The sequence below is a fragment of the Meriones unguiculatus genome, chromosome 3 (genome assembly GCF_030254825.1).
Source record: "Meriones unguiculatus strain TT.TT164.6M chromosome 3, Bangor_MerUng_6.1, whole genome shotgun sequence".
Classification (NCBI taxonomy): domain Eukaryota; kingdom Metazoa; phylum Chordata; class Mammalia; order Rodentia; family Muridae; genus Meriones; species Meriones unguiculatus.
Window position 1 is genome coordinate 6,434,201 of NC_083351.1, and position 15,747 is coordinate 6,449,947.

General features: G+C 44.4%; 1 protein-coding gene across 1 annotated transcript; it reads right to left on the minus strand.

Moving 5' to 3' along the window:
* Nucleotides 1–1,248: 1,248 nt before the first annotated feature.
* Nucleotides 1,249–15,737, minus strand: Lzic (leucine zipper and CTNNBIP1 domain containing). The gene is made up of 7 exons (XM_021636194.2): nucleotides 15,599–15,737; nucleotides 14,630–14,738; nucleotides 13,372–13,507; nucleotides 12,898–12,996; nucleotides 8,947–9,042; nucleotides 8,295–8,376; nucleotides 1,249–7,152 (listed from the first exon to the last, which is right to left on the minus strand). The coding sequence occupies exons 2-7, from the start codon at nucleotides 14,728–14,730 to the stop codon at nucleotides 7,094–7,096; spliced, it is 573 nt and encodes a 190-aa protein (XP_021491869.1). The 5' UTR covers nucleotides 14,731–14,738; nucleotides 15,599–15,737; the 3' UTR covers nucleotides 1,249–7,093.
* Between the last annotated feature and the right edge of the window lie 10 nt (nucleotides 15,738–15,747).

The following is a 15,747-nucleotide window of genomic DNA, read 5'->3' on the forward strand; positions in this document are numbered from 1 at the left end:
TACTTTGTGCATGCCCTGAGGCGAGCTCTTTGCCAGCTGCAGACAGTATAAATCTGAGGACTCTGGAGTGTGGAGATCAGAGAAAGAACAATGCTGCTCCTGCTTCCCCATTCCTGTTCCTAGGTGCTGCTGTGAGATAAGGAGTTGGAGATTGACGGACATGACGACTGGACTGGCTCCAAGGAACCTGACCACCCTAACCAACAGGAAGCAGCTAAGAAAGAACTGCACCCCCTCTCCTAGCTGGTGCTGGAGTGATGGAAGGGATTGGAGTGGAGTAGGGAGAAAAAGATGAAAGAAATGTAAATAAGAGTTTGGTGGGGTTTTTTTTTTGTTGTTGTTGTTAGGCCAACAGTTTTGCCTTTGTTTCAACAGGAGAAAAATTGTGGATTCTGTCTAAACTGATAAAAATCAGATTTGACGGGGGGTGGATGGGGGAGAGCCCCTGAAGATATTGGTTACAAACAGGAAAAAGAAAATCAAGAGAAAGAACAAGACAGGTAGAGTATGTGCTAATCCCTCTACTTAGGAACAGCTCTGAGACTGGCTGAGACGCGAATGTCTGTGCACAGCCAATAAATCTTGTTGGTTACAGAGTCCTCATGACTTTTTAGTACATGCCGTCCTTTCATATGGCATGGATGGAGATTTATATTAGTTTGGTCATACAGTCCAAACTAGCTATAAAGAAAGATAGATGTGCCTTTAACCCCAGCACTTGGAAGACAGAGGTGGTCAGATCTATGAGTTCAAGGCCAGCCTCGTCTACAAAGTGAGCCCAGGGCAGCTAGACTACACAGAGAAACCCTGTCTTGAATGAAAAAATAAAAATAAAAAAAAAGACAAAAAGAAAGATTTTTTTTTTTTACCTGCTCAAACAAAAAGAAAAGTTGTCGTTAACTGGTGTGTGCACACTGCATGTTCCACACTTGTGCTTATGCAAAAATGTGCATTACCTGTGAGTTTATAGTTTATAGAACAAAAGCGCCAGACGCCAATGAAGTCACAGCTGCACTGTCAGGATTCACCCTCAACTCCAGCACCGTGTGATCCAACCTCAGACTGCCTCAATTGCTAGTTCATTACAACCTGCTTCTAGCACAGCTTCAAAGAAAGTTGTTGATCTCAGTTGGTCCAGCCTTTCAGACTATTCCAGTCAGGACTTCCTTCTTTCTTATGTAGGGTGAGAAGGGTTGAGAGAGAAAAAGGGGGATATAGGAATAATAAGCCAAAAATTTTACATTGGTGTAAATCTTATACAAAATTGAAGTTTTATTTGACAACATTGGTATAGATCTTTGTATACTGATACAGAATTGAATTTATATTTGATTATACTGGTATAGATTTTTTGTATACTATACAAAATTAAGGTTATATTTTGGTTACAACATGTATTAACTCTTTCTGAGGCATTGTACCCAGATGGCTCTTAAGGATGCAATACTAAGTTCTAGCCCTTTAAGAAAAACCTACTATTACAAACTGTTTAGGATAATTAAAAAATTCAAGGTAATGTTAGTCAATCAAACTCATGGTCATGTCAGATACTATTATAGTTTATTACAGAAATATGCTTTCTAGGTTGAACAGATAATAAGTAGCTAGAAACAAATGTTTGCCTATTCAGATATACTACAGATAGTCTTCAAAAACCTGAGACCTACAGAACACGGTGGTTAAAGATATTTTATTAATTTAAGGGTTTATTTTTTGGGACAATGAGATGGGTCTGCTCCTGGTAGCACCCCTTCTACTTCAAAGACAATGACGGACATTGAAGAATCTCCTATGGAGTTTGTTTCAGGGGTGGTAAACTTGCCACTGGGTGAGAAACTGCCAACATTACACTGTCCAAAACAGAAAAACTGGATGCAGAGAAGTCCACTACCAAGCTTTGCCAAGAAGGTAAGCAATCCTTCATAATTCCTGCTTCACAAAAGTGTATCAGATATGTTGGGCCAGAAGGCTGAAGATGATGTTCCAACAGTTGCTGAGAAACTTGGGTGACTGTCCAGGTAGCCAGCTGCCTCTGTCATTTCTATTATTTTGGAAGCTGCTTGTTCTGCACTTCCTGGATACTCAGGAATTTATTCCTTCTCAAGTTTCTGACCGGGTTGAAAACTAGATAGATAGTCCCACAATTAAGCTTAAGTTATTTAGGATTTAAGATGTTTTTAGGTCTAAGAAGTTGTTTTCAGGAGGGCTGGAGAGATGGCTCAGTGGTTGAGAGCACTGTCTGCTCTTCCAAAGGACCCGGGTTCAATTCTTAGCCCCCACATGGCAGCTCACAGCTGTCTGTAATGCCAATTCCAAGGGATCTACACCTCCACACTAATGCACATAAAATAAAATTAAATAAATTATTAAAAAAAAAGAAGTTGTTTTCAGTTTGACAAATCCAAGCTGTGAAAGAAAGTGATTTGGTAAGGAACTCTAAAGTCACCAAGATAGGTAGAGCACTTTCTCCAAAGGTGCCAAGTACAAATGGACTAGACACTCTTACATGATAGTTTTCATAATTGTTTTTACTGTTCATAGTTTATTATATAAGAGAAAGCTCCTTTTATTAGAGTAAAAGAGGAAATGTAGAAAGACTCTCTTATGTACTGTATGGAAGCATCACCTGTCAATAAAAGCTGATGGCCTGCTAGCTAAGGCAGGAAAAGGTGAGAGTCTGGCAGAAGAGAGGAAATCTAGGATAGAGTCAGAGGTGGGAGAGTTTTGCCCAAAGACTCTGAGGAGGATACATGAAACCGAAGAAGGAAACCAGCCACGTGGCACACATACACATAGTATAGGAACATTTGGGTAATTTAAGTTAAAAGTTAGTCAAGAACTTATGTCCTACACATTTATTCATGAATAATAAGGTCTCAAAGTCATTATTTTGGGAACTGGGGTATGGGAGGAACACCACACAGTTTTATAGGTGAATGCCTGGGACTCCCGGGCTAGACAGTCTAGCCTAAACCTCAAGCCTGAGGCCAACGAGAGATGGACAGCCTTCCTGAGGATGCCACTACATGTTGGATGTGCTCTTCTGATGTAATTTTACAGTTCCCCTCCCTCTCCCTCTCTCCTTGTCCACTATGGTTTTGGCAAATGTTCTACCACTAAGATACCCCCCAGTCCCAGTTATTTTAGCCAGTCAGAGGATGTAAGCAAAGAATTTCTTACACACAAATGACAAAACATTAAGATGCTTCCAACTGACAGCCTCAGACCTCTAACTGCTATTTATGTGGACAGCATGATTTCTCTGGACAGTATGACCCTTGTGATCAGGGTCCTGTCAGCAGCATGGTATCTATACTTTGAGAAAAACTTCAAAATGGAGTTTGAGTTAGGGTGTCAAAGAGACATGCAGGGATTATCTACCAGGGCCATGCTTTTAGTTGGCTTTTGGAAACTTGATGAAATATTGAACACATTTCTCGTTTCTAGTAACTCTTTTGACCTGCAGGGCCAGAAAGAATGGAAGCAATTAAAGGGTGCAATTTGTTTCTGGGTGTCCGTGGAAATGCTGACAGTTTTAATTTACATATTAATACTAATTAATACATGCATTTTGAGAGGCAAAGTAATAGAAAAGTCTCTGTGACAGAAAGAATACAGAGAAAAAAACAATGAACAGCAGGCAGGAAGGTGACTGACAGCTGCGAGTGACAGCCGGGTTCACCTACACTGTAATAACTACAACTGTCTATTCACTTACTGCAATAAGACACAAGTCAATGGAGGACTTTCACAGTCTTTTATTCACTAAAGATGCCCTTCCTTGCGTCTGCCTTTAGTAAAAGGCCTAACAATCAAAGTTAACAAGCCGCCCTGCAGCCTTGGTTTCTCATGGGGAACCTATCTGCCTAGAATAACCTGATTTACCATTCACAAGATCAAACACAAGGCTGACACAGAGAATGTTTTCCCTTACTAGATCTCACTAAGAACCCACTTAGACACTCTTTCATTGGAACACTTTTTTTTTTCTTTTTTTGCTTCAGCCCAAATTCTCTGAGAAATGAAGAAATTTATTTACTTATTTATATAGACATGGATTTGGTATGTAGCCTTGGCTGGCCTGGAACTCAGAGACATACTGCCTCTGCTTCTCCCCTGTGCTAGGATCAAAGGTGTGTGGCACCACACCTGGCTTGAAACGCAGGAATTTTCAGCAGAACATCCTGGTATCTGAATGTTGATGGGCTATCTGCTGCACGTGACAGGACCGTCCAAGTTCCACAGACTGAAGAAAGTGTGCAAATGTGAACAGGAGACATGGCTGGCAAGCATTTAGTAACTGCACTTGCACAGAACTTACTGGTGAACATGACATGGGGGAAGCAGATGTTAAACAGTGCTAAGGTGGGCAGCTGAATGGTGGATTAGAGCCAAGGCTAGTGTGTATGTATTAAGGGAGAAAAATGCAAAGTAATTGTATGAGGCAGGTCTTCTTAGTGAAGACCTACAAAGTGAAGGTCCATAAGATGAAGTGACTGCAGCCTTGAGTGTCAGTGCCTGTTAGCGGAAGATGACTTTAAGTAGACTAGACAGATGTGATCCGCAGTAAGTACCTCACTACACTGACCTGCTTGTTTGTTTGCTCCTTGCTTGAGAAGAGGTTTCACTAAGAAGCCCTGGCTGGCCTCAATCTCTTCATCCCCAGGTCTCTACCTCCCCAAGCTGGGGTTCTGGTGGATGCCACAATACCTAATCTCTCAGTGCTGTTCTTTAAGAATGTTTAAGGAAAACCAACATTAAGGATTCCAGACTGACATGAGTCTCTTTCAAAACAGCCCTAGATTCCTTCCTGGTTTACTGGGGGATCATAAGGTAAAGGATAATCTTGCTACAGCTTAAAACTCAACATAATTTTGTCTTGTTTTGTTTTTGTTTTTCAACACAGAGTTTCCATGTGTAGCCCTGGCTGTCCTGGAACTCACTCTGTAGATCAGGCTGGCCTTGAACTTAGAGAGATCCTCCTGCCTTTCCCTCCCAAATGCTGGAATTAAAGGCATGCACCACTGCCATCATAATAATGCTATCACTAGGTACTGACCCAACAGAAAATGAAAATCGGAGTCCAACAAGCACAGTGTAGAAATGTCTGTAGTGCAACTGTTCACAACAGTGAAATGCACTCATGTGCTCATCAAACATGTGGCAAAACAAATGCAGTATTTACACAGTGAAGCATTATTCGGCCATAAAAAGGAGTGAAGTGTTGAAGTGTTACGATGTGGGTTGCCCTTGTAAACACTGTCTGGCGTGAAGAAGCGAGATGTGTAACGAGGCCACCCAGAGCACAATCACGTGTGTTCCTATTATGTACCAGAGAGGTGAGTCCGCAGAGAATACAGAGTGCACCGGTGGATGCTGGAGGGGCTAGAGGAAGACATTGTGGAGCTTCCCAGATCCAGGCTCCCCGCATGGTGACAGGAGTGACGTGGCCCCGGGTCGCCAGCTGCACAGCGTTGCTGAATCTGCACTGTGAAATGTGACTTCTGTGTTAAGGTGAATGTCCTCTCTAGGAAACGGTGGTGGCATATACACAGCACCTTTGGTTATCAGCCTTTCTTGGTGTGCTACACTTCAGTGAGTGACAGTCAGGAGACAGTGAATGAAGCAGCCCAATGGGAAGCCATAGCAGCATTCATCTGCAGTACCAACTTCCGGGGAGGGGGAGAGGGAGGGGAGGAAGAGGAGGAGGAAGCAGAGGAGGAAGTGGCCGCGCAGAGAAGAGTTTGAGCCTTAGACTCCAACATGGGAAGACCCTTCCAAATTTTATTTATTTATTGTGTGTGTGTGTGTGTGTGTGTGTGCATGTGTACGTGTGTACACACATGGGCCATGGCACATATGTGGAAGTCAGAAGACAACCTGTCAGTTCTCGTCCTTCACCAGGTGGATCGGGGGACTGAACTTTGGTCATCAGGCTTGGCAGCAAGCACCTTTACCCACTGGGCCATCTTGCTGACCCAGAGACCCACCTCTCTCAAAAAATCCAAAATACAACATTAAAAGTTCCAAATAAGGCATTTACATAGCTGAGGTCCCCTGATCTGTCCAGTTGGCAGAGCACCTAGTAGAATTTAAGTTTATAAAAAGCAGTTAAAATGTTTTACCTTGTATAAAGAGAAAAAATAAACAAAACACTGAGAAACACAGAAAGGCTCACAATCCAGACAAGCGCGGGCAAGGTCCATGTGTAAGGACGTGGCCATCAGGGAGAAACGTGGGAGAAACGTGCTTTCCTCACAGCTTATTTTGTGTGTCTCCCCAACTGCACAGTTGATACTAACTTACTGTTACCACCCTCGGAGTTGACGGGAGGTCTAGAGAGGGCCAGGGCTGCCACTTCCTATTGCCTCCCCACCGAGAGAAGGCAGGAGGTTAAGTTACTGCAGAAGGCTCTCAAAAGGGCTGCATTGTTGCTTGTTAGGAATCCAGAGACACAATGGGCCCCATTCATGCCGCCCACTCACAGGCTGGGAACAGTCCTCAGTGCCCATTCAACTCTAGGTTAGGACACTGCATTTTCAAACTTGCACAAATACAAGTTAATTATTAAAAAACAAACAAACAAACAAAAAAAAACAGTACAGAATAAAGAAACAAAACTAGGAGTCAGGACACCTGAGCCATAGCCCCAGCTCTGCCTCTAGTGTGACTTTAGACAGATCACATGCTCTTTCTGGGTAAAAATGAAAACTTTCTAAGAGTCTACAGATACAGAAGGGCTAGGACTTCACTGTGCTGCTCACCCCAAGACGTGCAAACGAGAATCGGGGCAGGATCACTAGCTCACAGCTTTCATTCCTATCAGCACTAAAAACAAGACATCTTAACAAAACAAACCACAGTGAATGAAGTCCCTGTGTCCCAACAAGCCCAGGGTCACTGAGGATGGGAGTCCCACATAAAGTAGGATGAGGACCCCAAGCAGAAGCCACACTGTGTTTCCATGTCACCTGTTCTCGGGCTGTCGCTGCGTTTTGACAGTCTCTATTGCTTTGCAGTGCGGCTGAGTCCTCAGGATGAAAGCACCGTGCGCAGTAAGGACGGGGATGGCAGCACCAAAGCTGCCACAGCATCATTTCTTGGCTTTTTCCACCTCAAACCCTGCCAGAGCAAGGACCTTGTCCCCAGAGCCTAAGGAAAAGGCACAAAGTAAGAAGGTCACTTCGGATGCTATTACAGCCCGGGTGGTGCGGGGTGGGCCACATGGAACAGAATCTGCTGTGCTAAACCGTCCGGCCCAACAATGGCTTACTGGCTAGGCAGGCTAATTCAGCTCCAGGTGTGAAAGTGAACGTAAAATCCTAATTTACTTTTGCGGTTACATGTTGGTGAAAGGTGTTTTAAAACAGGCTGCCAAGCTGGGAATACTGGGGCTGAAGAAACAGCTCAGTGGTGAAGAGCACCTGCTGGAGGACAGGCCTGGTTCCCAGTGTACACGACAGTACTCCAAGAGCAGGGACCCACGCCCTCTTAGGAACTCCTAGGGCACCATACACAAGTAAGCAAAACACTCAGGTATGTAAAATGTTAAAATAAATAATTCTCAGCCAGGCAGTGGTGGTGCACGCCTTTAATCTCACCACTAGGGAGGCAGAGGCAGGCAGATCTCTTTGAGTTCGAGGCCAGCCTGGTTTACAGAGTGAGTTCAGGACAACCAGGGCTCCACGGAGAAACCCTGTCTCAAAAAAACACAAATAAAAGAAATAAATTCATTAATTAAAAATAACTCCCAACCACCTGTAGGTTAAATTCCAGGTGATCCAGTGCTTTTATCTGGCCTCTCTGGGCACCTGCACTCATGCACAAACCCCCACACAAACATAAAGCGAATTAAAAACAAAATAACTCTGTCACTCCAAACTCAGGCATGTTCTGTCAGTCTAGAGCTGTAGTCCAAGCCCAGCTTTCAGAGATGGACAAGGTCCTAGGCTCAATCACCAACGTCACCAAAAAAGGGCTTCTCCCTTACAGATCCTTCTACAATTGGAAGTTCCTTCAGTTTTCTTTAATAAACCCACATTTACTCAGACAGACAGACAGAAGAAAAGGGTGGCAGTGGTGCGTACCTTTAATCCCAGTAGCTGGGAAACAAAGGCAGGTGAGTTCAAGGATAGCCTGGTCTACAAAGTGAGTCCAGGACAGCCAAGAACTATACTGAGAAACTTGGTCTCAAAGAAAAAAAAAAAAAAGAGGAAAAGAAGTAAAATCAAGCAAGAGGAAGGAGACACAGGAGAGGGGAGGGGGAGGGAGGAATAACGAGGGCACTCACTCACCGAGGTCTGTGGAGACTTTTTCAAACTGGCTGAGTACAGCACCTGCATTGGCGGACAGGAAGGCCTCATCATCCTCTGTCAGCTACACAGATGGGACAAAGACCAGTGAGTGCACGCACACTGTAGAGCACGCCCTAGGAGCCACAGGGAAGGGGTCCACGCCTGCAGAGGTAGCTTGGCAGTTGAAAGCACTCACTGCTTTCACTGAGGAGCCAGGTTCAGTTTCCAGCACCCACATGCTGGCTCATAACTACCCACACCTCCAGCTCCAGGGGGTCCAGAACTGTCCTCCACCGTCCCTGGACTCTAGGCACACACGTACACACTGCACATACACACAAGCACACAAAACATTCACACCACACATAAACTTCAAAACAATTAAAATTTTCTTAGGTCACAGGTGTGGTGGCTCACAGCGTGCACACAAAACATTCACACCACACATAAACTTCAAAACAATTAAAAATTTCTCTTAGGTCACAGGTGTGGTGGCTCACAGCTTTAATCCCAGCACTTGGGAGGCAGGCGGATCCTGAGTTCAAGGCCAGCCTGGTCTACAAAGTCTTAGGTCCACAGACCACATGACAGGGCAGTTCGGTGACAAGTACAACACAAATGTCTACCTAGACAGAACGTGAAACGCCAGTACCTTCTCTCCAAGCTTTCTGAGAGCGGTTAGTATCTCCACCTTCTGCTGGGTGTACGGGGCTCTTTCCAGCTTCCCCACCATCAGATCTCTATCCATCTAGAATGGACGAATGCAGAAAAAAAACATGAGCAAAAAAACCCAAAAACATTCTATGTAGAAAATTCAGCTTTTCAGACCTACTTCTTTTTTTTTTTTAATTTTTTTTAAGATTTATTTAATTTTATTTTATGTGTATTAGTGTGAAGGTGTCAGATTCCTTGGAATTGGTGGTATAGACAGTTGTGAGCTGCCATGTGAGTGCTGGGAATTGAACCCGGGTCCTTTGGAAGAGCAGACAGTACTTTTAACCACTGAGCCATCTCTCCAGCCCCCAGACCTACTTCTTAAAACAAAAAAACCATTTGGGCAATATGAAAAACTACAGAAACAATATGAGACATCATGGTGGTGGCTCTAGCAAGTCAGTTTTTGACATTTTTCTTACACAGGGTTTTCCTGTGTAGCCCTGGCTATCCTGGAACTCACTCCTGTAGACCAGGCTGGCTTCAAACTCAGAGATCCACCTGCCTCTGCCTCCTGAGTGCAGGAGGTGTGTGCCACTACCACCTGGCCTTGATTAAAAAAAAAAAAAATCACCTTCATTTATTTGATCTGTGCGTGCACATGCATGGCTGGGCCTTCCCGTGAAGTCAGAGGACAATGTGGGTGTTGGTCCTCTCCTACCATCAGGGTCTAGAGATGAAAACCAAACTCAGGTCAGGCCATTAGGCCTGGGGACAGGTGTCTTCACCTGCTGAGACATCTTGCTGACCCATAACAGTTTTTACACTTCTTACATTCCATTTTTGTTTTTCAAAACAGTCTCAAGTCTGCAGCTCAGGCTGACTTCAAAATGTGTTGGTGACCCTCCTTCCTCAGCCTCCTGAAGTGCTGAAGTGCTGAGATTACAGGCATGAGCCACTGCATCAGAGCAGTCTGAGCAGTTTTCAGTTATGAGTATCTGCGTGCGTGTGTGTGTGTGTGTGTGTGTGTGTGTGCACTTCTCGCTTCTCATGGGGCACATGAGGAGCTCAGAGGGCAACCACGTGGCGTCTGTTCCCTCCTTCCACCTCCACATGAGTCCCAGGGACCATCATGCACTGAGCCATGTTGCTGGCTCCTAACTCTGAACCTGCAGCACAAACACCATTTAGGCAGAAATTCCACTGCAGCCAAAAGCTCCCACTGGCAACAAGCTGTTTTGTAAGAGTTTTTGTTTTCTGTTTTTAAAACATTTTTAAAATGTATTTATTTTTTAAATTTACGAGTGTTCTGGCTGCATGCCAGAAGAGGGCATCCAATCCCTTTATAGATAGATGGTCATGAGCCCCCATGTGGGTGCTGGCGATTGAACTCAGACCCTCAGGAAGACCAGCGGAGACAGTACTTTTCTTTGCCTTCTCTTTCTGAATTTTATCTATTGTTGTGTATGGCTGTACATGTGAGCAGGTATGCCACAGCATGCAAGCAGAGGTCCGAGCACAGCCTGAGGGAGCTGGTTCTCCCTTCCACATTTACATGGGTTTCAGGGGTTGAACTCAGCTTTTCAGGTTTGTATGGCAAGTGCTGGTACCCACTGACATTTCACCAGACTAGGATTTTTTCTTTTTAAAGATGTATTAGGAGCTCGAGTATTTTGCCTGCTTGTCTGTCTGTGCACTGTGTGCATGCAGTACTGTGGAGGCCAGAAGAGGGCATCAGAACCTCTCCAATCGCAGTTACAGACCCATGTGCTCTGCCCAGGTGCTGAAACTGAAGCCAGGTCCTCCACAGGAGCCGTTTGGCTCTTAGCCACTGGGCTGTCTTTCCAATCCCTTTGAGGCAGGCTCATACATAGCAAGACTGGCTCAAACTCACTATATGTAGCCAAGGGTACCCCTAAACTCCTGATCCTCCTGCCTCCATGTCCCTCCTGCTGGGATTAAAACATATCCTGCTTTTTCTGGCTAAGAAATGAGGTTTTAAAAGTAACTCAGTCTCTGGTTTGAATGGGGTGACCAGCACCAGACTCCTGGGAGCCATGCTCGGCACCATCCTTGCTGGCAGAAACACAGGCAGACACTGCACACTGCTACTATTCTACATGCTTTATACTGCTTGTTTTCTTTTGAAACCACTTCACTCTTCCGCTCAACTGAAGAGCTCAGAGGGCAGAAACTGGCCAAGAGGCCAAGCTGGCCTCGCACTCAATCTTCCTGTCTCAGCCTCTCAAGGATTACAGGTGTGAGCCACCTTGCTCTAAAAAGAATCTTAAAATGTATTTAATTTTGATTCTGCTGGAGTTTTAATCCAGTGTCTTGTTCAGGCTTGGCAGGTACTCTACTGCTGAACTCTATGACTGGCCTACTTTTCTTTTTTCATATTTATTTGTGTGCTTGTGTGGTACTCAGAGGACAATTTTCAGGAGTCAGCTCTCCCCCCGGGGGTCAGGCCTGATGGAAAGCACCATTACCCAGTGCACCTCACTGGCCCTATTTATTTATTTTTGAGACAGGGTCTCTTACACTGTCCAGCTCAGCTTCCTTCCTCTACCTCCCAAGGAGTTGGGACTGCAGCCAGCATCTAAGTGTCATCAAACCCACAGGACAACAAGTAGAAACTGTCATAATCACCTTCTTACGGATAAGAAAGCCAAGGTACAGGTTGAATAAAACAACTTGCCAAAGGTCATAAACCCCACCCAGTATGTACAGCAGGAACTCAAGCTCAACCAATCTCATCTATGCTCTTTTTTTTCTGTGTGTATGTATGTGTGTGTGTGAGAGAGAGAGAGAGAGGGAGAGAGGGAGAGACAGAGGGAGAGAAAGGAAAAGAGAGGGAGAGGGAGAGGGAGGGGGAAAGGGAGAGGGAGGGAGTATATGTGCTCCTATGATCACACAGGTGCATATTTGGGTGGGAGACCAGGGGTCAATGTTAGGTCAATCAATTCCTAATTTCAGCAATCAAGTCTTAAATTGCTCTCCACTTTATTTTTTGAGACACAGTCTGTCATTGGCAAGAGCCCCAAGGATCCTCTGGTCTCTATCTCCCAGTGCTGCCTCCTTGGCACTTTATGAACTGAGCCATCTGTCCAGTTACTATTCTACTGAATTAAATAAACATGGAAATTACCTGCTGGTCAATTAATTGAATAATTATATTCAAATCCATAAACAGATTTCTGAAAGTATCAGGCTTATAAACATGCTTAACAAGAACCATCACCCAGCCCCCAAAAAAGAAAGAAAAACACTGGACAGTGGTGGCACACACCTTTAATCCTAGCACTAGGGAGACAGAAGCAGGCAGATCTCTGCGAGTTCAAGACCAGCCTGGTCTGCAGAGTGAGTTCAGGACAGCCAGGGCTGCACAGAGAAAAATAGAAGAAAATGACAACAAAAAAAGCTGCTCGGCAGACAGGAGCCACAGTTCAGTGGTTAAGAACTGTGTCCTGCTCTTTCAGAGGACCTAAGTTAAATTTCCCCCACACACATTGGGCAACTAACAGCCTTCTCTGATTCCAGCTCCAGGGCATCTGAGCCTTTGGCTTCCCAGGGCACGTGCCCATATGTGCACATATGTACTTAAATAAACACACACATCATTTAAAATAATACAAACAAATCTAAAAAGAAAAGAAAGTGCATACACAGAAGGAATGCTGATGCTGAATTCCCAACAGGATTTCAAGTTAGGGCCCCAGATAGTAAGGACAAAAGGCCAAGTGGAAGTGGTTGGAGGTGACTTAACTACCCACACAGTGTTTAAATATTCATTTATAATTAATCATAATTGTCCAAGGCACAAATGTCAGAAAATTGAGGGTGGCTCTAACACCAACTGGTTTTTAAAGAGCAGTTTAGCACAATGAGTCCAGTCACAGGCAAGGAAGAAAAGTGCACACAGCAACCAGGTCAGGGTGAAGAGCTTTACCTCGGCTAACCTTGTCCGCAGTTGGCCTGGCTGTTTCTTTGCAAACAATCTGATGACTTCAGGTGTTTTAAAGGCCTGGCTGATAGCTGCCTGAAGAGCCTAGAAACACAGGGACGCAAAAACTAACCAAAATATTCCACACAAGTAGATCCGCAGTATTTGACTGTCTCAGCTGAGTCTTATTTAGTAGGTTTTGGTACTTGCAATCGGTTTTCAACTGCCATTTCTGAGCTTGCTACTGGAGCCCAGTAGACACACAATCGAGAAGCTGTCTGGCAAACACAGCACTCTTTCTTTCTTCTGCGGTGTTAGGGATAGAATCTAGGATCTTGTACATGCTAGGCAAGTACACTACCTCAGAGCTACATGCTCAGCCTTCTAAGTATACATTTTCTATCTGAAATATGCCCACCAAACAAGAACAACTCACACATTAAAAAAATTAAAAAGAATACATCAGTAAATTCCTCTTACCAGCTGCATCCCACTGAGTTCATCTACCAAAGTCATATTTCCTGACATAATTTTCTTCAGGGAATCGTTGAACTCACTCAGCTGCTCCAAGGTTTCTTTTTTAGTTTCCTCATATTCGTCTGCATCGAGCTCCTCCCTAGGTCACAGTTCACATCAGAATGCAGAAACATACAGAAGTCTAAGTCTGGAAATTTTCATGCTCATTCTAGAGCAAGGCTGAAGGGGAATGGATGCGGCCGGTGGGGCTCGCGCCGACGCAGTTACACTACCGGCACTTCCACTGTCTTTCAGTGTGGTTAAACTCGGGGATGAGAGCATGTGATCTTCCATTGCCCGTGAACAGATTTTACCAATATGAGGCGCACGACAAGCCCACAGTGACTTCTCCTTAAGCAATCAAGGGCACAACCTTGGGCAAGGCAGTGGACACAGGCAAGCCTCAATGTGTCTACACAACTTCAGAAAATGATAGTACCATCCTACTAAGATTTCTATAGGAAGTAAATCAAACAAACTGCCTAGCATCTAGTAACAGCTAAGTAGCTGCAATTAGCCTCAGACTCATCAATGGTAGGAAGCACCTTGTATTCCGTGCAAGTAAACAGCAACGCACCTGTCACCTGAGTAAAAGGTTGCTTTTATTCTCTAAGCTTGTTCAATATTTACTACAAGGAACAACAGCCCAGAGCAGTGAACGCTCACTCTGGACCAAGCACTGTATTATCCTTCACCTTAATGCTCATAACATCTTTGAAAGGCCATTAAAAACTACCATTAACAGTTTGCTTGTTTTCTTCTGCTTTATTGAAACAAGGCTGGCCTGGAGCTCACCACGTAGTCAAGGACCTTGAGCTCCTGGCCCAGCTGTATCCTCCTCCCATGTGCTGGGGTTGCAGGAGTGCTCCCCCTCCCCCCGCCCTTCTTCTTCAATGCTGGGGACTGGGTCCAGAGTCTCTAGCATGTTAGACGCACACTCATCTAGAGAGCCATGCTCCCAGCACAATCATAGTATTTTTAGCCATTAGCCAGGAGTTCGGACCAGGCAAAGCTGTTTTAAATACGAAGACAAAGTAAGCTTTACTTCCAGGAGGTTAAGTATTTTAAGTCTTTCACATCCTGGACTTTATGACTCCAACAGGCAAAGTACTATAAAATGCTACAGAGAAGACCACAATCACACGTGGGCTTCCATCCATGGAGCCTGAACTCTCCTCAGAAACAGGCATTTACAGCAAACAACATATAATTACATAATCACCTGCATTCCTCCAGATCCTGTAATTGCTGCATCAATCTATCCAATTGTTCTTCTAAATTCTGCTTTAATTTGCTTGTCTCCGTCTTTCCTCTGGAAGCCATTTTAATCACTACAAGAACAATCAACCCACAATATAGCACACTGTATTTTGTTACTTTAGGAGATCCAACATATCAGTGCAATTCAAAATTTAAAAAATCTAAAATTCTGGTCAGTGGTGGCACCTTTGATCCCAGCACTTGGGAGGCAGAGGCAGGTGGATCTCTGAATTCAAGACCAGCTTGGTCTACAGAGCAAGTTCCAGAACAGCCAGGGCTACACAGCGGAACCCTGTCTTGAAAAACCAAAAAAGAAAAAATTAAGAAAATATAAAATAGCCTGGCATGGTGGCGCACCTTCAGTTCCAGCACTCAGGGAGGCAGAGGCAGATAGATGCTGTGAGTTCAAGGCCAGCATGGTCTACAAACAGTTCAGAAAAGCCAAGGCTATACAGAGAAACCCTGTCTCGAAAATAAAAAGAAATGAATATAAAAAAATGAATATAGTATTTCTTGGATTATAGGTATGTTCCAACATGCATAAAACTTTTTTTCAGAATAGGGGATTGAATCCAATCATTCCTAGACAAGCACTCTACCATTAAGATAAGTCCCCCGCCCGGTAAGTTACTAATGTTTAATAAAAAAAAAAATTCTCTTTTGGGAGGAGTGTGAAGAGCCAGTATGCTAGTTACGCACTCCATCAGCAGGCCACACCTCCCAAACCTCAAGAAGCAAAGTTATTCCGAGTAAATTTCAGGGAATATAGATGCCTTTTTAAAAAGCTTTAACCACACGTTACAGATTTGGGCAAGATTTAACTCACTTGCACCACCTAGCATTGAAAAAAAGTGATGACTTTTCCTTGAGACAGCTGCAGTGGCTCTCAAATACTGTCATCTTGAAGTGGAAAGTATTCATTCATGCTTACCAGGCTTCTAGCGGTCCGTACTGTGTCCGGTGCTGACTGGTCTCAAACCGCACAAATCGCCAACGTCGGAGCTCCGAGTGTCATCAACTTGAGGAAAGCGGAATTGCTCGTAGGGTTTACAGGAGGCTCAAACTTCAAACCTCTTGGGT